The sequence below is a fragment of the Panthera pardus genome, unplaced genomic scaffold (assembly GCF_024362965.1).
Source record: "Panthera pardus isolate Hobbes unplaced genomic scaffold, ASM2436296v1 HiC_scaffold_18, whole genome shotgun sequence".
NCBI lineage: Eukaryota > Metazoa > Chordata > Mammalia > Carnivora > Felidae > Panthera > Panthera pardus.
This window is the reverse complement of record NW_026526743.1, coordinates 15,280,869-15,306,943: the sequence shown is the minus strand read 5'-3', so window position 1 is coordinate 15,306,943 and position 26,075 is coordinate 15,280,869. Positions and strand designations below refer to the sequence as shown.

Here is a 26,075-nt window from a genome sequence, read left to right as displayed (position 1 = left end):
TTGCATAATGTGGTGTAGTTGATAGTTTAGTGGGAACATGTTTGTTTAGTGGTGCCCTGAGCAAAATACATTAAGTATTCTGAGTCGAGGCATCGTCACCTAATCGAAACTCCTTCATACGTTAAAATTTCCTTTTTAAAAAAATTTTTAATGTTTATTTATTTCTGAGAGAAAGAGAGAGACGGAGCGTGAGCAGGGGAGGGGCAGAGAGAGAGAGAGGGAGACACGGAATCCGAAGCAGGCTCCAGGCTCTGAGCCGTCAGCACAGAGCCCGACGCGGGGCTCGAACTCACCAACTGCGAGATGGTGACCCGAGCCGAAGTCGGATGCTTAACCTTTTTATGAAGGTCATTTACTATTCATATATATAAAGAGTTGCTTCACTGTTTTCTGGTTTTGCTCCTAGAAGTTTTATGAGACACTATATGGAACCAAAGCCTTGCTTAAAAATTGTAACAAAACACCCAGATAGTGAGCGCTCAGCTTAGCAAATAAAACATTAGCGGCATCTTGGGGTGCTCTCCATGTCCTTGTTCGACCACATCCACATCTCTGCACTGAGTCATAATTGCCATCCTGAATTTTGTCTCTATAGTGTTCCCGCTTTTGTTTATGGTTTTATGTACGCCAGAACAGTCTATGGTTTTGTTTTCCCAGTTTGGAGCCCTAATAAAAATGAAATCATATTGTTTGTAGTATGTTTTTGAGACTCATCTCTGATGGTCTTTGTTTGTTGGTTTGTTTGTTTTAGAGAAAGAGAGAGAGAGAGCGTGAGTTGGGGAGAGGGGAAGAGGGAGAGAGAGAGAATTTTAAGCAGGTTCCACGATCAGTGCAGAGCCTGGTTCGGGGCTCAATCCCACAACCCCGGGATCACGACCTGAGCCGAAATCAGGAGTTGGACGCTGAACCAACTGAGCCACCCAGGCACCCCCCAAATACGTCTTAGTTAATTCAGTGCTACGTAACGTTCCGTCGTATGATGTACCACAATTTATCAATTCTACTGATAGCGGGCGTTTGGGTGGTTCCTCGATATTTGGTTCTAAGGAAGAAATGCTTGGTCTCTCCTAGATACTTCAAGATAAAGGCAGAGTGGGATTTGGGACAGAGGTCGGCCCTGACCAAAGTTGAGAAGGACCGTTGCCGTTGGCAGCCAGCGCTGCTCCCCTGGAAGCAATTTCAACCCATCATGAGGTAGGGGTACTGTGATGGCCCAGGAAGGGCCTTCTTTTTGGTTCTGACTTGTCACTGTGTTGATTTCTCACAAACTCGACCCACTTTGAAGTCATAATCTAGCCACTAGGAGGACATTCAGGATGGATCCCCCCTTTCTTGCGTTGGTTGTCTCTTCCGCTTTAACATAAATAGTAAAAGAACCGAAAACAAGGATTGAATGTGACACATTTTCCTAGAACTTGGCTCCCTCCAAGACCTAAGTCTTTTCTGATTTTGGCTGACTGAGCTTCTTGACCCACCTCCTTGGTAAAAATCAGTGATGTTAAGGGCTGTTAGCGCTGTTAAAACTACAGAGGGATAGGGGCGCCTGGGTGGCTTGGTCGGTGAAACGTCCGACTTCGGCTCAGGTCATGATCTCACGGTCCGTGAGTTCGAGCCCCGCGTCGGGCTCTGTGCTGACAGCTCAGAGCCTGGAGCCTGTTTCAGATTCTGTGTCTCCCTCTCTCTCTGCTCCTCCCCTGTTCATGCTCTGTCTCTGTCTCAAAAATAAATAAACGTTAAAAAAAAAATTAAAAAAAAAAAACTACAGAGGGATACACTTAGAAAATGTAGAGAGACGGTGTCAACGTTGAGACCTTTCTGACGGACAAGGTGCCCAGAAGTAGCATTTTCGCCCAAGCCGTGATTTTTTCAGATGTCTTAAAGCTAGACTTCCACCCCTACTCCCACCTCCGTATTTGCTCTTGTAAGCATGATAGTCTTCCTTAATGGTGGGGCCATTTGTTTGGTAAATAAATATTACATTATTTCCTTCTTTCTTTGGGTTTCTTCTGCTGTTCTCTTTCAACACTTCTTCTGTTGGGAAAACGCGTTAATTCAAAGGTTTTCTTCCTTTCCATACAAGCATTTGAGGATGATGAGAGAGCGAGGGGCGGGCTGAGGACAGTGGGAAAGCTAGCGCACCCGTCTCCCTCCAGGTGGGAGGTGTGTGATATTCCTCAGGCACTCTTGGCTGTCCCAGGACAAAGGCAAGGAAAGAAAACAAATGACTAACTGATAGAGATCACAGTCTTACAGGACATCAGTTTACAAATGTCTTGGTAAATTACAAGAAGAAGGCAATCTTATCAATAGCTTAATCTCCAGAAACCTATAGCCTCAGTTTCCTCAAGCCCCAGCATCACCCCTCCATAGTGATGTGGGGAATGAAGGCAAGGAGGAAATGGCAGGTAAAATTAAATTTCCTCATTACCTGTAGCCCATTGACAAACACTGGAGGCAAATACAGACTAGAACGTTTCTCCAGGGACCCCGTACCGTGCTGTCCTAAAGTTAATGCCTTAGTAGAGGGAAACAACCTTAGCTGGACAATAGCGAGGCTGCAGGGATCTTAGGAGTCCTCTTTAGCAGAGCAAAGTCCTTCTGGAAGCCTCCCTTTGCCTTTACCTCCCCCAACTCCTTAGTATATAAGCAGTCACTCTTCATAACCCCAGCGCAGCTCGTTCTGCCCGTGGGTCCTGTTCCCGTACTTTAATAAAACCACGTTTTTGCACCAAAGATGCGTTTAAGAATTATTTCTTGGTCGTTGGCTCCGGACCCCACCCACCATCACCCTAAAACCTCATCAAGGCTGTGACTTTCCCTCTCCACGCTGACTTAGCTGCCTCCTCCAGTTAAAAAAAAAAAAAATTTTTTTCTTAACGTTAATTTTGAGAGACAGAGACAGAGCATGAGTGGGGAGGGGGCAGAGAGAGGGGGAGACACAGAATCCAAAGCAGGCTCCAAGCTGTCAGCACAGAGCCCAACGCGGGGCTTGAACCCACGACCTGCGAGATCATGACCCGGGCTGAAATCGGACGCTCAACAGACTGAGCCACCCAGGCGCCCCTACGTTTACTTTATCTTGTTGAAAGTGAGTCTGTTGGGTGTGTGTGAGCGCGCGCGTGCGTGTTCACATGCCATTGGAATTGCTGGGGGAAGAAACGTTCCAGGCAGAGGGGAACCGCAAACACACAAGCCCTGAAGTGAGAACTGAAGCGTCACCCGGTAGAACAGTGGTGGCGTGTGTGAGAGGAGACGAGTTCGGAGAGGTGATGGGGACAGGTGTGTGGCCTCCAGCGGGACATGGTGGGGATGCGGACGCTGGCCTGGAAAAAGAACCACGAGAGTGACAAGGGGCTGGCGTGTTGATGTTGACCCTGACGTGGCTGGTGCCTTGAGTTCCCATTGGTGGTCGCTTGGTCAGAGGACACGGCGCATGGGTGGCTGGGGGCGGTGGTCTGTCCTGCCTGCAGCGGTGTGCACATCCAGCCCCTGTGCGGTTTCCCCAGGCGACCCGATCCCAGGCGATCAGGCCGCGTTCTTCGGCGCAACTGTGTCATTTTGGATTCTCTGGTGCTTTGGGCAGGACTCAGAGGCTGTGCCGGGGCCCTTCTGTGCCCAGGTCCTTTCCAGTGGATAGCGGCAGCATTAGGTATCCTTCCTGCTGACGAAGACCCAAAGTGTAGACCCAACTCTTTCCAAAAGCCAGGTGAGAATTGCCAGAAATTACAAACTTCAGATTCACCTTAACGTTGTAAGCGAAAGTGTTGTGATCAAGAATGAAAAAGAAAACCAGATCAGATTTAAAAAAAAAAAAGCGTTTTTATTGAGATACAGCCACTCTTTTAGAGAATGCAACTTCGTGGTTTTTGTTCACGAGGTTGGGCAAAGGTCACCACTGTCTAATTCCAGAACTTTTTTGATCTCTCCACATCCTTTAGCAATCACCTGCCTTCAACCCATAGCAACCACGAACCTACTTTCTGTCTCTATGGATTTGCCGCGTAAATGGAATCCTAAAATACGTGACCTGTTGCGCTCAAGGCCCACCCATGTTATGGGATGTCCATCATCCCTTTTGGTGGCCAAATAATATTCCGCTGTATGGACGTACCACATTGGTATTCATCAGATGAATGCAAATTCTCCATGACTCCGGCTCCCAGTTCACTGGCTTCCACGCTGCCTCTCATCATTCTCCGTGATTTCCGCACCCAGGCAGGTGGCCCTCGAACCATCCTGGCCTCTTGGTTCCAAGACCTCCTCTTCCCCCGGGACCTCGTCCTCCCCCCCCAGCCCCTCCCTCCCACGGGCGCCCCTACACCTCGTCTCAGTAACCGCAGCCTTTGAGAACTTCAGCTTCACGCATCTCACCCACTGCCCATCGTAGCCTGTCTTTCTAGTTCATTCCCTCCAAAACCTCAACTCCAACAGTTCGCTGACCCCCAATTTCCTCCCAATTTTCCTCTACCCCTCAGCCCCCTCATATCTTTACAGAGATTAAATTCCTTGACCAACAGATGATGATCACCCCCTCACACACACTCTCTGCTTCCCCATATTCATCTGTTGAAACTACATTCCTTATTAGATCTAAGTCTCCACCTGTGCGGCTGAATGTGGGTGGAGAAAAATACACAACCCTGGTAACTGGCCTTGCCTTAACATATTTTTTTTTTCGAATGTTTATTTTTGAAAGAGACAGCATGAGCGAGGGAGGGGCCGAGAGAGAGGGAGACACGGAATCCGAAGCGGGCTCCAGGCTCCGAGCTGTCAGCACAGAGCCCGAGGCGGGGCTCGAACCCACAAGCTGTGAGATCATGACCTGAGCCGAAGTCGGATGCTTAACCGACCGAGCCTTCCAGGCGCCCCATAGCCTTGCCTTAGACTCATGCTCGCCCGCTTGGAGCGGACCCACAGTGCTGCTCAGCAGGTTCGTCTGTGTCCCAGTTCCCCTGACTCTCCCAGATGACTTCTCCTCCACCCCGAAAGACCTTTCTCATCCTTGCTCTCAGCAGTGACCTCCTTCTTGCTTCCTGAGAGAACCACAGCCACCTTCCCACGGCGCCCCCCCCCCCCTGAATCTTCACCCCTCCATTCCACCTTCTCTGTGCCTGGAGGGGGGGCAGAGCCAACCATATTCCCATCTGCTGGACACCCCCCCCCTGCCCCGTGCATATTCTCCTTTTTCTCTTCCCCCCATTCAAGAAATGGGTCCCCTGGGGGCTCCAGGGTTCCAGAGAGAAATGTGACAGGCCCAAGAGCAGAAATAGGTCAGCTCTCTTTTCTTTTCTTTTCTTTTCTTTTTTTAAAAGCCTCTTCAGGGCTCTAAGCGGAAGTAGCTTCATGGTCTGTTGGGTTTCAGATAGAAAGTTCAGGTGCCCTCAGGGGCTAATGAGTGAAGCCAGCTCAGTAGAGGAAAAATTCTCAGTTACATTAAACAGTTGTGACACTACCCCCCCCCCCCCCACTTATAAGTGACACACAAGCAAGCACATATATTTAAAGCATACAAGTTGATGAATGTTGGGTTATACATAAACCTGTGAGGGGCACCTGGGTGACTCAGTTGCTTAAGCATCCGTCTCTTGATTTTGGCTCGGGTCGTGATCTCACAGTCCGCGGGATCGAGTCCTCTGTCTGGCTGTGCGCTGACAGCATGGAGCCTGCTTGGGATTATCTCTCTCTCTCTCTCTCTCTCTCTCTGCCCCTCCCCTGCTCGCTCTCTGCCTCTTAAAAAATAATATGAAATGTTTAAAAAAAAAAAAAAAAAAGAAAAGATCATGATGGTGAGAATGAACACATCCATCGTTCCCGAATTTCTTCATGCCTCTTGGTAAACCCTCCACCCACAGCCCTCCTCCGCACACGCTCCGCCCCGCACAAAGACAGATCTGCTTTCTGTCACCATTGGTTAGTTTGCATTTTCTGGAATGCAATTTATGTAGTATGTATTCCCACGTCTGGCTTTTGTTGTTGTTGTTGTTGTTGTTGTTTTTCCACCCAGCATCATTGTTTTGAGATCCGTGCGTGGAACAGGTTAAGTCACCCCAGTTGGTTTATTGAGTCACCTGTTGGTTGGGCATTGGGGTTGCTTCCAGTGTGGGGCCATTACAAATAGGAGTGCTTTGAACACTGGTGTACAAGTCTTTGTGTGAACATCTGCTGTCATTTCTCCAGCGTGTACCCCTAGGAGTGGATGCGTGGGTCGTATATGGGAGTTACACATCTAACTTTTTAGGAAGCTGCCGAGCGGTTTTCCCCAAGTCATTGTACCCCATGTCATTTATTTCTTCATCACCGCCACCGCCACCACCATCATCAACAACCGGTGAAAATGAGTCTCTTTCTGAATTTGTTCATTCCTTCCTTTAACGGGTATCTATCGGGTACTGCTCCGTGCCTCGCCCTGTCCTAAGCCCTGGGAATTCAGCTGCGCAGAAGGCACACAAAATTTCCCGTCCTCGGGGGGAGACGACGGTTGACTCAGATGCTCTCTCAGCACAGGTGACCTGGTGTAGAGGTTCGGAGCACACAGGCGCTCAGGAAATGGATGACCTGGGTCCGAATCCCGGCTCTGCCATTTCCTAGCTGCGTTGGCCTGGGGCAAAGCCTCTTATCTCTGAGTAACAAGGGAATGGGGATCGTGCAGTCTTCACCACCTGAGGCTGTGGCATTGTTGGTTCGCAAAACTGGCCCCTACACACAGAGGACAAGGGGGGGCCAAAGAAAGAGGCGGACCAGTCCAGATGGGTAGGTGGCAGGTTTCATAAGCAAGGGAACTCACTTACAAGGTTTGTCTTGGGCGCCACAAGAGGAGTGGGTCTCCCCACCCACCCTCCAGCATCTTAAAGTTGGCTTTTAATTTTTTTTTTTTTTAATGTTTATTTACTTTTGAGATAGACAGACAGACTGCGAGTGGGTTAGGGGCAGAGAGAGAGGGAGACACAGAATCCGAAGCGGGCTCCAGGCTCCGAGCTGTCAGCACAGAGCCCGACGCGGGGCTCGAACTCACGAGCTGCGAGATCATGACCTGAGCTGAAGAGGGCCGCTCAACTGCCTGAGCCACCCAGGCGCCCCCCAGAATCTTCAAGTTTATACAGAGACCTTAACTGGACTCAGTCACGTATACCATCCACGTGGTCTCAATGCCTTACTCTGTCAAGGCTGACGTCCTTGGAACAGCTCCCACTGCGGGAACAGTGAGCAGAGGTACATTCCGTGGTCGGGGGAGGGAGGGAGGAGCCTCTGATTGGCTGAGTCCAGATCATGGGTCAACCAGCAGTCCTGTCCTGTGTGACGTCCCCCCATCCTCCACCCCTCATGACCGACTCTTACCATCCTACACATACCCCCCACCCCCCACTGATTTATAAAGTCTCCCAGGCCAGGGGTCAGATTGCTGAAGGTGTTCACCTGTGTCCCCATGTGATTTAATAAAGACGATGTGCTAGCTGCCTTATCGGATGGGAACACACAATGTTCTGTTTGGAAAATGACACAGGTGTCTCCTTGCCAAGCAGTGATCATGTCCAAGGCCATTCTGTTTTGGCGGACAGCTTTCCTCATTAGAAAGATTTTAGGGTTCAGTAAAGACAGGCTTTGTTGGCTGCCGTTCAAGATTTGCTGGGTGACTTTAGTAAGGGCTTCTGTGTGTGCTATAATGTCCTCCTGACCAGGGGCGCCCGGGTGACTCAGAAGGTTGAGCGTCCGACATCGGCTCAGGTCATGATCTCGTGGTTCATGGGTTCGAGCCCCACATCGGGCTCCGTGCTGACAGCTCAGAGCTTGGAGCCTGTTTCGGATTCTGCGTCTCCCTCTCTCTCTGCCCCTCTCTTATTAGCGTTCCGTCTCTCTCTCAAAAAAATTAAAATAGGCATTAAAAAAATAAAAACAAAATAACGTCCTCCTGCCCAACCGAGGGAACAAAGATGGCCGCCAAACAATGGTACCAGTGGAAAGACATGACCACCTGGCCTTGAGGAGAGGGAGGCTGGCGGTTTTAGGAACTTGACCTGGTTGTACATACCCTACGCGCTGGGCAGGAGAGGCAGCACTGTCAGGAGTGAAGAGATGGACCGGGGGCTGGGTGGGCCAGACCAGGACCCCCACCTTCTCTCAAGGGGGCGTGCTCCATTCCGGGTATAACACATTAGCACAGGTCCCGCTTGCAGCAGGTTGGTGGGACCCAGTGGAGATTGAGGGGATTCCCCCCCTCATTCAGGGATTCGAACGAACCTCCCCATCCCGGGGGATGTCTCATCGCAAGTTCCAGTAGAGAACGCAGAGAACGCCTCTTTCCGGTGTGATAGGGTTCGGTGTTCTCAGCAGCCAAGCATGTCGACCTACAGTGAGAATTGGGACAATGGCTGTTTCCCATGACTTCCATGCCTTTGTGGTGTTGGATGTCTCAGCAGGGGTGTCTAGTCTGGCATATGAGGCAACAAGTCCTACTGGTTGGTCATTCAAATGTATTAACGCCTGGGGACAGTATTTAGTTCACCCAGCCAGGGTGGTTTTACCTGTTAGTAATTTAATCTGCTGTGTTTTTTTTTAATGTTTATTTATTTTTGAGAGAGAGAGAGAGAGAGAGATAAAGAGAGAGAGACAGAGCACGAGTAGAGGAGGGGCAGAGAGAGAGGAAGACACAGAAGCCAAAAGCAGGCTTCAGGCTCTGAGCTGTCAGCACAGAGTCCGACTTGGGGCTCGAACCCACGAAGTCAGATGCTTAAGCAGTCAGATGCTTAACCGACTGAGCCACCCAACTGTCACCCTGTGACATACATTTTTTAAAATTATGACTGATAACACTATACCAGGACCTATCAGAGTTTTAGGAATTTCATACAAATACAAAGAGAGTTTAGCATCACTTCCTATCTGCACTGTTTCCCATGTAATTTATTTTTATTTTTTAAGGTTTTATTTTTAAGTAATCTCCACACCCACAACCCTGAGGTCAAGAGTCACATGCCCTACAGACTGAGCCAAACAGGCGCCCCTCCCATGTAATTTAAAACATAAAAAGAAACCTAATTAGTTTAATATCTCTCTTTTATATGGAGACAGAACACACCTTTTGAGATGTTCCAGGGACCATCTGGAAAATCCCAGAGTTAGTTCAAGGTTAACAAGACTTGGATTTAGATATGATTTGGGGGAAGTTTGTCAAAAATATCAAAAGGTTCTAAAGCACGTGATTAAAGAGGATCATAGGTCACTGTGAAACGATCCTTAGTTATTCATTTAACCAGAGTGACAATGAGAGTAAGTTACATAATTGTAAAAACACTTAGTTCTTTTAATAGAGAAGAATCCGTTTTCTTAAGTCATCAAAGACCTGAAAAAGACAGCAAGAGGCACCGGAGATTATTTTGATAAGACTTGGAATCTGTTTTCCAGGCAGATTACCTAGGTAAAACAAAACAAAACAAAACAAAACAAAACAAAACAAAACAAAACTTTCATAATCCCGTCGAGAACAGAGCACCGGTCCAAGAAAACTGTCCCTTTAGCAGCGAGAAAATTACATTTTGCTTTTACGTAAGCACATCATTGATACTGAAGCTTATTTGTCTTTAAGCCAATTAAATAGAGCTCTTTTACAAATTAATTTTGGCACCACCCGTGGCCAAAAGGAAACCCGTGGAGGGAGGAAAACCACATTTACATAGCATACATCTATAGATGTGCATAAAGTGTAGACAGAGACCCCATTCTGTCTACCATTCCAGAACCTCAGCCCTTGACGAGTAATCTTCTGGAGGCTGTGGACTAGCGAGGGAGCTTCTGTGGCCGCCTGTATTTTATTTATTTATTTTTCAAGATTTTATTTTTATCTAAAAAAAAATTTTTTTTACATTTATTTATTTTTAAGAGACAGAGAGAGACAGAGCACAAGTTGGGGAGGGGCAGAGAGAGGAGACACAGAATCCAAAGCAGGCTCCAGGGTCTGAACTGTCAGCACAGAGCCCGACTCAGGGCTCGAACTCACAACCCATGAGATCATGACCTGAGCCAAAGTCACTCAACGGACTGAGCCACCCATGTGCCCCTTAAAGATTTTATTTTTAGATCATCTCTACACCCAAGGTGGGGCTTGAACCTATAACCCAGAGAGCAAGAGTCGTGTGCCCCACCAACCAAGCCAGCCAGGCACCCCCCAGCGGACTGTGTTTTAAAAAGCCTTTTCCCCCACTTTTCCCCTCAGTCTTACGCAATTCTGGGCAGTGCTTACATGGCAAAGGCATGATAAGATTTACATCCTCAAGGGACAGGGAAAGAATTGCGAGTTTTCTCCTAGTAGTTTTGGGACACATTTCTCTATTATCAGCAGTCTAGGGGAATCACTATTTAACATTTTCCTTTGTTTTAAGGCTCCAACGGTATGGGGCACGGGGTCCATCTCATTGTCAGGCGCCACAACATCCTCCCCTTTCCTCTCGTCACTTTCCCAGGGATTGTAGCTCTTAAAAAATTTCTTTTAATGTTTATTCATTTTTGAGACAGAGAGAGAGAGAGAAAGAGAGAGAGCCAGAGCGTGAGCGGGGAAAGGGCAGAGAGAGAGGGAGACACAGAATCCAAAGCAGGCTCCAGGCTCCGAGCTGTCAGCACAGAGCCCCATGCGGGGCTCAAACCCACGAACTGTGAGATCATGACCTGAGCTGAGGTCGGACACTTAACTGACCGAGCCACCCAGGCCCCTGGGATTGTGCCTCTTAGCGTCCTAATCAGGCTTTGCACAAGTGCTCAGCTCTTAATCCGGGGCGGTTTGCGCCCTCCTAGCTTTGCCCAGCGGCACGCTACTTAGAATTCTAAGTCTGCAACTTATTATTACTTTGTTTTCCTACCGTGCTGTGAGCCCCGAAGCCAGCAGAGTCACGGACAACCGCCTTCCTAACTTCAGCTCTTCCGACTTTCTAACCCAAGCTTCAGCCTCTGGTGCGCACTGCCCAGAGTAGCGGCCGGTCCACTGCGGCAGCTCCGTGCGCTGTGTGATGTGGGCAACAAAGGCAAAAGAAAAAGAAATTAAATGTCCTTGCAATTTACAGTCCGTTGACAAGTCCTTGAGACGGGCAGGGTGACCTTCCTCTAGGGTCTCAGCTGCCTCTATGAAGTTGATACTTCGCTAAGGGCAAAAGGCGATTTTAGCCCAGTACCCCCACCCCCACCCCGAATCCTGTAAAGCTACTTTAACACATAAAAAAATTCCTTTGGAAACTTCCCTTATCTCACCCCGTCCCAAGCTTAGGGCCCACTGATACACATCTGAAGGGTCATATGACTCAGGTTTTATTAAACAGTGATAAATGACCTTTTCCTAACAACAGCTAGCCCCCTCAAGGTCCTGGAAACCTCACTTCCAAAATTCCTTAGAGACATACCCCGTCCCTAACCTCCTCCCAACCCGAAGGTATGTTATCAGTCACCAGTCACAAACCCAGTGCAGCTCTTCCTGCCCAGGGGTCCAGTCCCTGTGCTTTTTTTTTTTTTTTTTTTAATTTTTATTTATTTTTGAGAGAGAGAGAAATAGAGAGAGATCGTGAGTGGGGAAGGGGCAGAGAGAGACAGAGACATAGAATCCCAAGCAGGCTCCAGGCTCTGAGCTATCAGCACAGAGCCTGACACGGGGCTTGAACTCAGGAGCTGTGAGATCATGACCTGAGCCGAAGGTGAACACTCAACCAACCGAGCCACCCAGGTGCCCCAAAGTCCCCGTACTTTAATAAAACCACCTTTCTGCACTGATGACGTCTTTTTTTTTTTTTTAATGTTTATTTATTTTTGAGAGACACAGAGTGTGAGTGGGGAAGGGGCAGAGAGAGAGGGAGACACAGAATCCGAAGCAGGCTCCAGGCTCCGAGCTGTCAGCACAGAGCACCATGCAGGGCTCAAACTCACAAACCTTGAGATCATGACCTGAGCCGGAGCCGGACTCTCGACCGACTGAGCCACACAGGCGCCCCTCGTTAATTGTTGGTTTGCGAACTGGCCCCGTACACAGAGGACAAGGGGAGACCAAAGAAAGAGGCGGACCAGTCCAGATGGGTAGGTGGCAGGTTTCATAAGCAAGGGAACTCACTTACAAGGCTTGTCTTGGGCGCCACAAGAGGAGTGGGTCTCCCCACCCACCCACCCACCAGCATCTTAAACTGGACTCAGTCACGTATACCATCCACATGGTTTCAACAACACCTTACTCTGTCAAGGCTATGTCCTTGGAACAGCTCCCACTGCAGGAACAGCGGACAGAAGTACATTCTGTGGGGGGTGGGGGGTGGTGGGGAGGGAGGGAGGAGCCTCTGATTGGCTGAGTCCAGATCATGGGTCAACCAGCGGTCGTGTCCTCTTGATGACATCCTGGAACAGGCCTGCAAGCCACGAAGCATTAGCCACGATCATGTTGGGGCAGCCAGAGAATCTATAGGCAGAGCACAGGATGTTCCTCAACGGGGCGTGATGCGGTGGGTGGCTCATTGTGATTTTGATTTGCATTCCCCGAAAGATTGGTGAGAAAGAGCATTTCCTCGTGTGCCTATTAGCCATTCGGGTATCTTCTTCGGAAAAATATCTATTTAAGTCCTTTGCCCGTTCTTAAATGGAGTGTCTGTTGCTGACTTTTAGGGATCCTGTGTATATTCTGGATATTAACCCCGTGTGATTTGCAAATATCTTCTTCCATACAATGGGCTGCCTTTTCACTCTGTTGATTGTTTCTTTGGACGCACAGATGTTTCTAATATTACATTCTTTGTTTTGTTTTAATTTCTTTTTTTGTTTTTAAGTAATCTCTACCCCCCAGCGTGGGGTTCGAACTCACCACCCCGGGATCCGGAGCTGCATGCTTCCCCGGACTGAGCCAGCCAGGCGCCCCACGCTTTTCACTTTGCTGTTGTCCAGTTTTGTTTTTCTTTTGTTGCCTGGTCTTTTGGTGTCATATCCAAGAAATCATTGCCAAATCCTTTGTCATGAAGCTTTCCCCCTATTTTGTTCTTCTCAGGGTCTTCTAGTTTGAGTTCTTACATTTAGGTCTTTGGTTCATTTTAGGTTCATTTTTGTTTGTGGTGTTAGCTAAGGGTCCTCCTTCACACCTTCTCATGGGAAAAGGCTGTTCTTTTCCCATCAAATGAGCTGGGCACCCTTGTCAAAAATCATTTGACCTTACATGCAAGGGTGTATTTTTAGAATTTGTGCTTTTAACAAGTTGCTGCCGGAGAACCGCTGATATGCATATATAGTATCAGATTAAAAGTAAAACAGGAAGGGAGGTTATACTTTTTGAGAAGTCACAGACAAGGTGACCCCTGAACAAAACTTTGCCAGAAGCAAGAGAGTCAGAGGCTCGCATCTGGGGAAGATGTTCCAGGCAGAGAAGAAAGCCGCGCAAAGGTCCTGGGGTGGGTGCGTGCCTGGCAGGCGCGGGGAACAGCGAGGAGGCCTATTACAAGGAGTTACGTTTTCCTCCCAGGTTAAAATTTCCTCCCACCATGGTCAGACGCGGGCTCCAGTTAGAGATCAAAAAATAAAAAATTTAAAAAAATAAAAAGCTGTGTCTCTCACAAACCTAAATTTTGGCCTGAGAGGTGAACCTGTGATTTATTTTTAAAATTTCCTTCTGGCTGCCATGTGGGTGGGAATCGGAGGGGATCCTCGGGACTAGGAGCCCGGAGACCGTGGAGGCTGGGCTAGACCAGGATGGGCGGCCATGGAAGGGGAGGATGGGGTGCACGGGAGGGGGAGAGGGAGGTGTCCAGGATGAGGATCCGGGCTCTAGTCTAGGGACTGGGGGATCATGAGGGCCCCCTGTAATGGGGACTAGAAGGAGGAGCTGTTTTGGGGGAGATGCTGTGGCCGGTTTGGGACATCGTGGGAGTGGAACCCCAAGAAAAGGCATCCAGCCCCAAGCCCAGAGCTCCAGAATGAACCAGACGCGGGGTGTGCCTCCACAGCCCTCCAGCAGGGGTACCCCAAACATCCACCACTTGCGTTTCACGTTCGCAGACGCTGCCACGTATCCACGCATCACCCACGGACTTAGTTACCGGGTAATTTTCTTGAAATCAGTTCAGATTTTTTGTTGTTGTTGTTAATTCAACACATTTATTTAAACGGGAAATGTCAGGGGCGCCTGGCGGGCTCAGTTGGGACAACATGTGACTCTTGATCTCAGGGTTGTGAGTTTGAGCCCCGCGTTGGGTGTGGAGGTTACTTAAAAATAAGATTTAGAAAAATAAATAAAATAAAATAATAAGCAGGAAATGCAGGAAATGTCATTTAAATCTAGGAGGTGCAAAGCCAGTATCAACTGTCATAAATAGAATATGGCAGCACAAATACCCCAGTGACTCAGCAAGGACCAAGAAGAGGTACCGAAAGCATTGGGTGAAGGGCTGCTGGGGACAGGTTCTTCACAGGGTCTCAAAGTATCACCCACAGGTGACATCATTCAAAGGGGGGGGAGATCTGGCAGTCACTTCCTGTTGTGGGCAGAATTATGACCCCCCCCATTCGTATTTTTTTTTTAATTTTTTAAGTTTATTTATTTTGAGAGAGAGAGGGGGGAGCACAAGTGAGGGAAGGACAGAGAGAGAGGGAGAGAGAGACAGAATCCCAAGCAGGCTCTGCACGGCCAGCGCAGAGCCGGATGCGGGGCTCCAACTCACAAGCCATGAGATCGTGACCTGAGCCGAGATCCAGCATTGGCTGCTTAACTGATGGAGCCACCAAGGCGCCCAGGAAATTCCTATGTTGGAGTCCAAACCCTCAGTTCCTCAGAATGTGACTGTGTTTGGAGCAAGGATCTGCAGAGAGCTAATTAAGTTAAAATGAAGTCACACGGGTGGCCATAATGCGCTATGAATGGTGTCCTTATAAGAAGACACGGACAGGGCGCCTGGGTTGCTCAGTCAGTTAATTGTCCTACTTCGGCTCAGGTCATGACGTCACAGTTTGTGAGTTCGAGCCCCGCGTCGGGCTCTGTGCTGATAGCTCGGAGCCTGGAGCCTGCTTCGGATTCTGTGTCTCCCTCTCTCCGTCCACCCCCCCCCCCCCCGCCCTCCACTCATGTCTCTCCCTCTCTCTCTCAAAAATAAACATTAAAAATTAAAAAAAAAAAAAAGAAGAAGAGACTGTTACTAATGTAACATTGTGTATCAACTACGCTTCAATGTAATAAACAAACAAGTAAATGTTTTAAAAAGGAGAAGAGATCAGGACACAGACACACGCGAAGGGAAAGCCGTGCATGTGAAGACGAAGGGAGAAAATGGCCATCCACAAGCCACAGGGAGAAGCCTCAGAGGAAACCAAACCTGCCAAGGCCCTGATCTTGGACTTCCAGCCTCGAGAATCTTTAACCACCCCATCCGTGGTTTGCTACTATGTCACCTTGATCAAACCAATATTCTCCTAACTCCCCAATATTCTCCTAACTCCCCAATATTCTCCTAACTCCATGGGCACAGTTAGCACCACTGATCAGGGGGCCCCTGACGGGCTGTACCGAGAGGAACACAGTGTCCCCCCACAGAGTACGCTTCTCTGAACTGCGGGACTGGCATCTAATAAGGACCAGAAAAATCCAGAAGGTGGGATGGCCCACAACACATACTCACCCAGAATACAAAGAACTTCTACAGCTCAACAACAACAAAAACCCAAATAACCCAATTTAAAACTAGGCAAAGGGTTTGAATAGATATTTCTCCAAAGACGATGTACGGATGGCCAGCAAACATATGAAAAGATGCTCAGCATCACTAATGCAAATCAGAACTACAGTGAGACACCCCTTCATGCCCATTACGATGGCTACTCTACAAAAGAAACAAAAGTGATCATGGAAAGTAGATGTCCGGAAGCATGTGGAGGGATCAGAACTCTTGTGTTTTGGGGACGCATGGGTGGCTCAGTCAGCTGAGCGTCTGACGCTTGATTTCAGCTCAGGTTGTCATCCCAGGGTTATGGGATCGAGCCCGGCATGTGGCTCCATGCTGAGCACGGAGGCTGCCTGGGATTTTCTCTCCTCTCTCTCTCCCTCTGCCCCTCCCCTGCTCCCTCGCTCTCTCAAAAATAAAAATCGGTCACACGACAACGTGAATACAGTTAACGCTACGGAACGGCACACCTAAAAACCACTTTAGAGGGTAAATCTTGTATGATTTTTACTACAGTGATAAGAAATATATACACACGTACATAAGCGCATAATAAATAAACACAATACAATTCTCAGTGTCCTGCTTGCCCTGGAGGTTCTGGAAAAAGGAGATGGTCCCCTCACATCTCTTGGGTCTCTTGGGATGCAGCTACCCCACTGAGTTGTGTCTGAATCGTAAGATCAGAGGCCACATCCTGTAGCTCATCACCCCCCACCCCCCATCCCTGCTTCCTGCCCCACTCCCCAGTGTAGCCATTTTAAGCTTTCTGGCTTTTAAAAACAATTGCAAAGAACTCCTCCCTGGCACGGTTTTTTTTTTTTTTTTTTTTTTTACTTGATGTCTAAAATTACAGAATTTTGATTATGAAATGCAAAATGTGAAACGTAAAATTTTAATGGCAATACGTCTCTTCATGAAATGGACTGAGAGGGATTTGCCTATTTTTCTAGTTAATTCCTGTTATCAGTAGACGCATGTCCTTTGTCGCTAGAACAGGACTGGGCTGGATATTCATTCTACTCCCTTTTTTTTCTCTCTTTAAAAAAAAATTATTTATTTATTTTGAGAGAGAAAAAGCACGAGTCGGGGAGGAGCAGAGAGAGAGGGAGGGAGAGAGAGAGAGAGAGAGAGAGAGAGAGAGAGAGAGAATCCCAAGCAGGCTCTACCCCGTTGGGGCTCGAACCCACAAACCATGAGATCATGACTTGAGCTGAAGTCGGAGGCTTAATGGACTGAGCCACTCAGGCGCCCCAATTTTTCTCTTTTATACGAAGTGCTGAGTCACTGGTAGGTTTCCCGCAGCTGCTGTAAGAAATGACTACAAACTCCGTAGCTGACGACAACAGAAGTTTCTTCTCCTACAGTTCCGGAGGCCAGGAGTCTGGAATCAGTATCCCCAGATTGAAATCAAGGTGTTGACAGGGCCTCACTCCTTCTGGAGGCGCTAAGAGAGAATCAGTGGGCGCCTCTCCCGGCATCTGTGGCTGACGCCTTTCCTGGGCTTGTGACCGCCCACCCTCCACCCTTCAAGGCCACGTCTTCAAATCTCCCTCTGCCTCTCATAGGGACACGTGGGATTGCATTTGGAGCCCTCCCCCAGACAATCCAGAATAGCCTTCCCATTTTAAGATCCTTGACTTAAAACATCTGCATGGGGGCACCCGGGTGGCTCAGTCAGTTAAGCGTCTGACTTCGGCTCAGGTCACGATCTCACCGTCTGTGAGTTCGAGCCCCTGCGTTCAGCTCTGTGCTGACAGCTCAGAGCCTGGAGCCTGCTTCGGATTCTGTGTCTCCCTCTCTCTGCCCCTCTCCCCCTCATGCTCTGTCTCTCTTTCTCGCTCGACAATAAATAAGCATTAAAAATAATTTTTAAAAAATCTGCAAAGACCCTGTTCCAAATAGGTACCACTCATGGATTCCAGAGGTTAGGACATGGGTATCTTTTGGGGAGCCATTTGCAGTGTACCCCAGAAACTCTGTCATCGAATCATTCAGCAAGTATTTACTGCACACCTACTGGGTGCCAGGCATTTGTCTAGGCACGGAGAATACAGCTGTGAACAAGACAGAGATCCCTAGCCTCCCCAAGGCAGTCTAAGGCCACACTGTCCAAAATGGTAGCTCTAAGCCCCGTGTGGCTATTGAGCACTTGAAACGTGACTGGTCCCAACGGAGATGTGGTGAAATGTAAAATACACACTGGCGGGGCACCTGGTTGGCTCAGGTCACGATCTCATGGTCGTGAGATCGAACCCCACCTCAGACTCTATGGTGGGAGGGCGTGGAACCTGCTTGAGAGTCTTTCCCTCTCCCTCTGCCCCTCTGCTTGCACACTCTCTCTCCTTCAAAAACCAAAGAAAGAAAAAAAAGAAAAACATGAAAAAAGTACACACTGAGTTTGAATATTTAGCACACACACAAAAAGAATGTTAAATAGCACGATGAGTTTTGGATATATTTTTTTAAAGATTTTTTTTTATTCAAAAAAAATTTTTAATGTTTATTTTTTAGAGAGAGACAGAGCGTGAGCAGGGAAAGGGCAGAGAGAGAGGGAGACACGGAATCTGAAGCAGGCTCCAGGCGCTGAGCTGTCAGCACAGAGCCTGACTCGGGGCTCAAACTCATGGACGGTGAGATCGTGACCTGAGCCAAAGGTGGACGTTTAACCGACTGAGTCACCCAGGCATCCCGATATATTATTTTAATTTTTAAGTAATCTCTACACCTAACGTGGGGCTCGAGCCCACGACCCTGAGATCAAGAGTCACACGCTCCTCTGACTGAGCCAGCCAGGAGCCCCTAATTTTTGGATATTGATCACATGTTACGAGTGAGAACCTTTGGGATACACTGAGTTAAATCCAATAGGTTATTAAAGTTAATTTCACTTGAGTTTTTACTTTTCTGTAATGTAGCTACTAGAACATTTAGAATTGCTTATCTAGCTTGCATTGTATTTCTCTTGGATGGTGCTGTGCTGTTCTAAGGGACGGGAGCCTATGGACAATTAACACAATAAATATGTACATTTTATGGTATGTTAGGAAGTGATCATTTCTATGGAAAAAAAAATAAAGATCGGGGTAAGAGAGTATATCAGCTTCCTGTTGCTGCTGTAACAAATTACCACAAATGTAGTGGCTCAAAAAACCACAAATGTATTATCTTGCAGTTCTAAAGGTCAGAAGTCCAAAACGGGTCTTAGGGCCTAAATCAAAGGCCGAATTCTTTCTGGAGGTTCCAGGGGGAAATCCATTCCCCGTCTTTTTCAGCTTCTAGACAAGTCTTTGGCTCCTGGCCACATCACTCTGACCTCTGCTTACAAAATCACATCTCCTTCTCTGACTCTGAGCCTCCCACCTCCCTCCTAAGAGGACTCCTGTGATGTTACCGGTCCACCAGGATGATCCAGAATAATCTCCCCATGTCAAGATCATTCATTTGGTCACATATGTCAGGTCCCTTTGACCATGTAAGGTAACATATTCACAGATTTGGGGGATCAGGAGGTGGATGTCTTGGGGGGGGGGCATTATTCTGCCTGCCGCAGGGAGGGTCAAGCCAGAGGAGGTACAGTTTTACACAGGGTGTCTGGGAGAGCCTCCCCGAGAAGGTGACAGCCACCTAAAGACCCGAAGGAACGGAGGGACGGAGCGATATAAATACTAGAGAATGGAGTAGCCAATGCAAAGGCCCAGAGGTGGGTCTGTTCCGGGGAACCTCGCCGCCTCCTGGCACCTAAACCAACAGGGGTCAGAAGTCGGTGCTGTCCTGGCGCCTCCGGAATCTTGCCTGAGGAACAGGAGGATGTGGGACCCCTTATCATAGTCCGTCTCTGGGCACAGTGTCTCTTGCCCATGGCTCCTCAAAGGGCAGTTGGACCTGTGGGGAGAGGCAGGAGCCTGGGTCAGAAGGGCAGTGGGTCCAGCGGTCCCCTCCACCCGCAGTCCGGAGGGGCGATCACCTGGGCTCCGTGGTCCTGTCTGCCCTGTCTGTGCAGTGTTCGCCGGCTGTGCCACTGGCGCAGGGAGGCGCGGGCCTCAGAGCTGAGCCCCTGGGGAGCGCGGCCCACGTCGGGCTGGTAGTGAGCAATGTGGTGCAGCGCCCCAAACCACGTGGTCAGGTAGTACCCGGCTAGGGGCAGGAAGGGGTGGTCAGCGCAGCTCTGGGGCTACGCTGGTGGCCCGAGGTCCCCCTGCAGTTTAACCCTTGCTGCAGGGCGAGGCTGTTTGGCCCCAGGGCGCCCCCTGTGGGGTCCCGGCGTTCCGGGGTGGGGGCTCACCTTCTCCCCGCAGCTCGTCCGGATCCAAGAGCTCCATAAGAAACTCCACGTCCAGCTGCGTCTCCCCAATGTGCGGACTCCAGATCAGTTCTTCCGTCAGCGCGGGCAGGAAGGCGTCGGCCCCCAGGGGCTCTGGCGGAGCAGGACGGGCTCCGAGGTGGATGGCGGGCGTGCAGACCCCTCCGTCCGATCCCCAGAACACGAGGGCGGGCTGCCCTTCCACCTCGCTGGGCCGGCAAACGCCTCTCGGCGGATCCCCAGGCCCGCGTAGGCGCCCCCTGCTAGAGCGGGTCACCCTCTCCCCTCGACGGGCACACTGGCGCCTCCCACCGCGCCTCCCCGATCCTCCAGCCACCGCACATCCGGGTAGACGCGGGTAAACCTTCTTTACCTTGGTCCTTGCCCTGAGCCAGGCCCGCGTAAACGTCACTGCACACCTCCAGCAGCAGCGCCACCTTGCGGCGTGGGGCGCAGGCGGCGTGGAGGTGCTCCAGGCGCGCGTGGATGCGGCTCCGCAGGGCGGGGGCGGGGCCCTGCCCCTCAGGCCCCGCCCCCGCCCGCAGGGCTGTCTGTCGCTGCCGCAGTCGCCTCAGCTCCCGGGCTCGCAGCGTCCGGAGTCGCGTCCACAGGGCGGGCTTCAGGGGCTCCAGCACCGCCCGGCACAGGGCGGCCTCCAACGCGACGCCTGTGAGGGGTTGAGGTCGGTGAGCGAAGGGCCGCCAGGCTGACCCACGTCCACCCTCTCGCTCCACTTGACCGTACCCTCCGCGCCCCGCCCCCCCCCCCCCCCCAGCCCTCCCTGGCTGCTGGACGCCCACAAGTGTAGACATGGGTGGGAACACGTGTGCAAGGGGGAGCCTGGGTGTGGAGTATGGCTGTCGCCCATGTGAGAGATGTTCCCGTAGGGAGGGAAAAGCGCGTGAGTGGAAAAGCACACAGGTGCACACGGATGGAGAGAAAGACGTTGGGTGTGAAACACACACGTAGTGCCCGGAGATGGCAAACGAGAACCCGAGTGGGTCGGGGCATTGGCCATAAATTCCCTCCCAGTCCTCCTTATTACCAAGATCCTCCTCCTTCTGGGGGACCCCAGGCCCCCGGCTCCCAAAGACAGCCCTGACGTCCGGGTCCTTTGACAAGTGATCCTGGAGGTCGGTAAGGAGGTGCCGCACATCCTGAAGCAGCTCTGTGGCTGGGTCCCCGGGCCTGTGGGGGCCTCCAGCATTTGAGGTGAGGCGGGCTCGAAGGCCCTGGAACTGCCTGCCCACGTAGTTGCTCCGGGCCCTGGCCAGAGCCTGGATGTGATGGGTGAGAACATCGTCAGGTCCTTTCTCTTCATCTTTGTAGCTGTCCTCGTCCTCGTCCTCGTCCTCCTTCTCTTTCTCCTCCACCAGGCTGGCTAGGGTTGGCCCAGGATGGTATCCTTCTGGGCTGAGCGGGCCTTCGACCCAGGAGACCCGGTGAGGGGCAGGGTTCCTGGGGGCTGGATGTGAGGAGAGGGTCGGGTCCCGCAGAACAGCGGCAATAGCTCCCTCATCCTCCAAGGGCCCAGGGCCCTGCCCCACCCAGCTAACCTGAACTGTGTCTTTCTGCAGTCCCTGAAGGTGTCTCTGCGGTGATCTGCTCCAAACCCCACCCTCCGTGGGTCTCCAGGTACAGCTTGTTCACCACCGAGAGCACCTTCTCTGAGATGTTGAGTTGGACGCCGCCGGTCTGTGGAAGACCTGGGAGCCAGCACAACCGAGGTGTCCCAGATGTCCCAGGTGCCAGCCCTGGTTCCTTCAGGGTACCAGGAGAATTAATTCCCAGCCTCATTACTGAAGGAGCTGAGGCTTCGTCCCTGGTCCCTTGTCACTCAGGCCCAGGAGTCGAGCCTCCCACAGCTCTCTCAGACCCCCATTCTATCTTCCCTCAAACATAGAAGTCTGGTTCCTGAAGTGCCATCCTTCTGGACCAAGGAGCCTGGGAGGTGGCCTCTCACCTGTTTGTTGGTCTCCTGGCCTTAGAGTGGGAGGGGGCAAGAGCAGTGTTCTGGGCAAAACATCCCTGAGAAAAGATAATGGGGAGCTGCAGTGGGTGGGATGCCTTAGAGATGGATCCCCCTTAGCCCTTTTGACGGGTAACCTGTACCTGCTGGCTGATAGGAAAGCCAGGAGATGGGGCAGGTCCGGCATACAGAGGTTAGAGTATTCCAGAGAAACACCTGAGGGTTGGGGGCAACAAAGGGCAAGGAAGAAAAGTTGAAGGGTGGCAGCCTCATCTTCCCTGGGACTCTCTCTTCCTCAGTTCTGCAGTCCCCCAAGAGCCCTTCAAAACAGGGAAATTTCTACCCCTTGAAGTCCCCATCTTTTCCTGTGTCTTTAGGCTTGCATCCCACTTATGCCACCAAATAGGATTTGGGAGATTATTTTGGAAGCAAAGCTCACCAAATTTGCTGTGGACTGGAAACTCAGGAGTAGGCTCCTTACCTCCAGGAAGCTTCTGGATCTGGTAGGTGCAGACTTCTCCTGGTGAAGCTCCTGTCCTCAACACCAGGACCTGGCTGGAGTTGTGTCCTGTGACCAGGAAACTCTGGTTCGGGGGTGGGGGTGGAGGCAAAGGTCATCTTGGAGAGGATTTGTGCAGATGTCTGTTACTTTTGCCTGCCCAGCATCCCATTTCCCTTATGTTGGGTTCCACACCCAAATTTCCTCTAGAGAAACCCACTTCCTCCCTTAGTGCCCGTGGGTGGGACTAACTCTGTCCAAGCCCTAGGGGTGGTCTGTGACCTGACCTAGCCAATAGGATGACAGTGCTTTCTAACCACTGTGATTGGTTCAGAGATGGGCATGTGAATCAGGCCCGGCCAATGGAAATCTTCCACGAGGTTTTTGCTGGAGCTCTTTGGCACAAGGACTCTTTTCACACTGGGATTGCTAAGCTTGTGAGATGTGGCCCTGAGCTGGGGACAGCCATCTCTGCCACCACAAGGAGGGAGCCCCCTCGAGAAGGAAGCTGTGTAGACCCTAGTTGCCTTATCCTAATCCGTTCCCTATCCCTTGCAGAACTGCAGGGTTGTGAGGGCCTCATCTGCCCAGCCGTAGAAGATGGATAATGACGTAGGTGGTGTTTCTCACCTCGGGTTTTATAACTCCCAGGGGAGCTTTAAACAATGTATTGCTACCCGGGCCCCCTTCCATATGTTTTGAATCAATTGTGAAGGCTTTTGGTTTTCCTGTTTCTTTTAACCGGCACTTCCTTTCTCGTCTTCCTCCTGCCTGGAGCTCACACACGTGCTTGGACCCGGGGCAGCCACTGGGCTTCCATGGAGGAAGTCCAGGAGAATTGCAAAAGCTGGCCTTGATGTCACTCGAGCTGTTAAACTAGAGCCTGCAGCTGCCTTTCTGGTACAAAGAGCAGTGCCTATTTGCCTAAGCTACTGTGTGGATCGAGTGTTTGTTCCTTGAAACCCCAAACGGTCGGCTTTCCCCACAGTTTAAAGCAAAGCCAAGGGGCGCCTGGGTGGCTCAGTTGGTTGAGCGGCCGACTTCGGCTCGGGTCACAATCTCACGGTTTGTGAGTTCGAGCCCGCGTCGGCCTCTGGGCTGACGGCTCTCTCTGCCTCTCCTCCACTCATGCTCTCTCTCTGTCTCAGAAATAAGTAAGCATTAAAAAAAAAAATTTTAAGCAAAGCCAAGACATGGGATGAAGAGAACTTTATAAGTCGTCTAATGCTCAGGATCCAGACATGGCTGAAATTCCCTTTCTTCCGGGGTTTTCAGCCCACTTTTCAGTAAGTGGCCTTTTTTGGTTTTCCCGGTTTGTGCTGTTTGTCACCAGCAAGCGGCGGAGTCCTGACTGACCCACGGTGTCATGGGGAGGGTCAGAGAGGGTCCCCGGCTGTGAGTACTCACCCCCGGTGGCCACAGCTCAAGAAGGGCTCCCGCATCCTGAGTAGCCAGCTCTGGGATCTGCCACACCCCCCGTGTCCTCTGCAGGCGAAGGAGTGGCTCTGGGGTCCCAAGGACCCCTAAGGGGGCCTCACCTGCTCCATTCACCTGTGGTGGAACCATCCTGGGACATGCAGGGTCCAGGAGACCAGAGGTTAGAGGTGGGCAGTTGGACACTAAGGTGGGGTCCAAGGTGCAGGAAGGGGCAGCCCAGGGGCGAGATGAGATTCAGGGTCCTATGGGGGGGTGTGGGCATTGGATGGCTGGAAGGGCCTTCTGAATCCGGGGGCAGGAGTTGGAGACCCCAGCCCCCGCAGCTCTCACCTCTCCCCATCGATGAGGCCTGCAGAGGCCTTGTCCTCCGGCTGGGCCATCCTCAGGATGCGGGAGGCCAGCAAGCCATGGTCTGGCCTCTGGCAGGGAGGAAGGTAAAGTTCAAGGCTGCTCCAATCCAGGGGTAATATTCACGATATAGCAGAGACCCTGACTGATCAGAATGGGCCCAAGGCCCCTCGCTGTGCCGGGTGTCAGTTCTTCAGCGGCTGGCTGGTGGGGAGATGTGGGGATCCCAGAAGGAAGGCCCGTGTGTCCTGGTGGGGAGGGGACAAGGGGAGGACCCAAACCGACAGCTATTTACCAAGTGGTACAGAAACACTTCAGATTTTGACAATCGGTGCTGCCATAATACAGACGCGGACCAGTTGAGTAACAAGCCCGTGTCTGGACAAGTGCTCCGCCCATGGTGGGCACTCTGTAAACGTGCCATCATGTTACAGACGTCCTCTCTTCCTCCCTTCCCAGACCACAGAAGGCCTCTCAGATATTCCCGCCCCCACCAACATTTTACTGTGAAAGTTTTCAAACGTTCAGAAAAAAGGAGAGAATTTTACAGGGAACATCCATACATTCACTACCTAGATTTTATTGTAACCACTTTGCTTTTTGCTTTGTAACACATCTGTGCCCTCTATCCACTGGACCTCAACTCTTAATTTTTAAAAAAGGTTTTTTCTGGGCGCCTGGGTGGCTCAGCTGGTTAAGCGTCCAACTTCGGCTCGGGTCATGATCTCATGGTCCATGGGTTCGAGCCCCGCATGGGGCTCTGTGCTGACAACTCAGAGCCCGGAGCCTGCTTCGGATTCTGTGTCTCTCTGTATCTCTGCCCCTCCCCCACGCATGCTCTGTCTCTCTCCATCTCTGAAAAATGAATAAATGTTTAAAAAAAATTTTTTTTTGAAGATTTTTTAAGTGGGCTCCATGCCCAACATGGGGTTTGAACTCACAGTCCTGAGATCAAGAGTCGTATGCTCTATGGCTGGGCCAGCCAGGTGCCCCTATCAGGCCTCAACTCTTTTTTTTTTTTTTTATAATTTTTTTTTAATGTTTTATTTTATTTTTGAGACAGAGAGAGACAGAGCATGAACGGGGAATGGGCAGAGAGAGAGGGAAACGTAGAATCCGAAGCAGGCTCCAGGCTCTGAGCTGTCAGCACAGAGCCCGACGCGGCTCAAACTCACGGACCGTGAGGTCACGACCTGAGCCGAAGTCGGATGCTCAACCGACAGCCACCCAAGAGCCCCTGGGCCTCAACTCTTAAAGCCAATACACAATCCTAGCTACAGTGGGTTATGACTCAAGGTGAGCATTTTTGAATATTTTCCCTGCGGCAGTCCCAGGAGTGAGACATCTGCGGCCATTCATCTGTGCACCCAACAAACACTTAAGAAGTACAGGCCCAGACTGGGGTGCCAGCCCCGGGGGGAAGGTGATAGACAGGACGGGCCCCTGCTCTCAGGGTCTTCCATTCTTGCTTGGGGTGGTATAGGAGGCGGGTAATAAATAGCCTGCTGACCAGAAACCCAGGGTTTGGGGAAGGGTGGGGACAGTGAGCAGGTGCTCAGTCCAGGGGAGAGCAGGCAGGAGGGGTAGGGGCAGGGAGGCAGATGCTCGCCTGGGTCCCACAGAGGAGAAGACGTGGAGGAGGGGGAGGAGGAGGAGGAGGAGGAGGACGGAGAGGGGGAGGGGGAGGAGGAGGGGGAGGGGGAGGAAGGGGAGGAGGCCGGTGGCGCTGGCCAGGGCGGCATAGGGGCAGCAACCTGATACCGAAGGGAGGCAGTGGGGGGTGACAACGGCCAGCTGCTCGGTCCCTGGGGACCCCTACCTGTTCTTCGAGGGGAGGCCTGGAGTAGCAGGAAGTGAAAGTGTTCC

General features: G+C 50.9%; 1 protein-coding gene and 2 long non-coding RNA genes across 5 annotated transcripts in view; 2 read left to right on the top strand and 1 right to left on the bottom strand.

Annotated features, from left to right (window-relative positions):
• LOC128778030 (uncharacterized) overlaps positions 1-26,075 on the top strand; it is a 250,161-nt gene that overhangs the window by 75,805 nt on the left and 148,281 nt on the right. The gene's annotated exons all lie outside the window — the stretch shown is intronic.
• On the bottom strand, positions 18,112-26,047 carry RINL (Ras and Rab interactor like). 3 transcript variants are annotated; one of them, XM_053905981.1, is made up of 11 exons: positions 26,029-26,047; positions 24,192-24,457; positions 23,832-23,991; positions 22,407-22,509; positions 22,069-22,141; positions 21,920-21,984; positions 21,513-21,662; positions 20,330-21,421; positions 19,939-20,070; positions 19,621-19,790; positions 18,112-19,538 (listed from the first exon to the last, which is right to left on the bottom strand). In XM_053905981.1, the coding sequence occupies exons 2-11, from the start codon at positions 24,239-24,241 to the stop codon at positions 19,479-19,481; spliced, it is 2,055 nt and encodes a 684-aa protein (XP_053761956.1). In that variant the 5' UTR covers positions 24,242-24,457; positions 26,029-26,047; the 3' UTR covers positions 18,112-19,478. The 3 variants fall into 3 exon arrangements, with proteins under 3 accessions (XP_053761956.1, XP_019287713.2, XP_053761955.1); XM_019432168.2 differs by lacking the exon at positions 26,029-26,047 and having other exon boundaries at positions 20,330-20,623; positions 21,002-21,421; positions 24,192-25,889; XM_053905980.1 differs by lacking the exon at positions 26,029-26,047 and having other exon boundaries at positions 24,192-25,891.
• On the top strand, positions 21,572-23,614 carry LOC109256655 (uncharacterized). The gene is made up of 2 exons (XR_008423353.1): positions 21,572-21,683; positions 22,303-23,614. It is a non-coding gene; the product is annotated as an uncharacterized LOC109256655 (long non-coding RNA).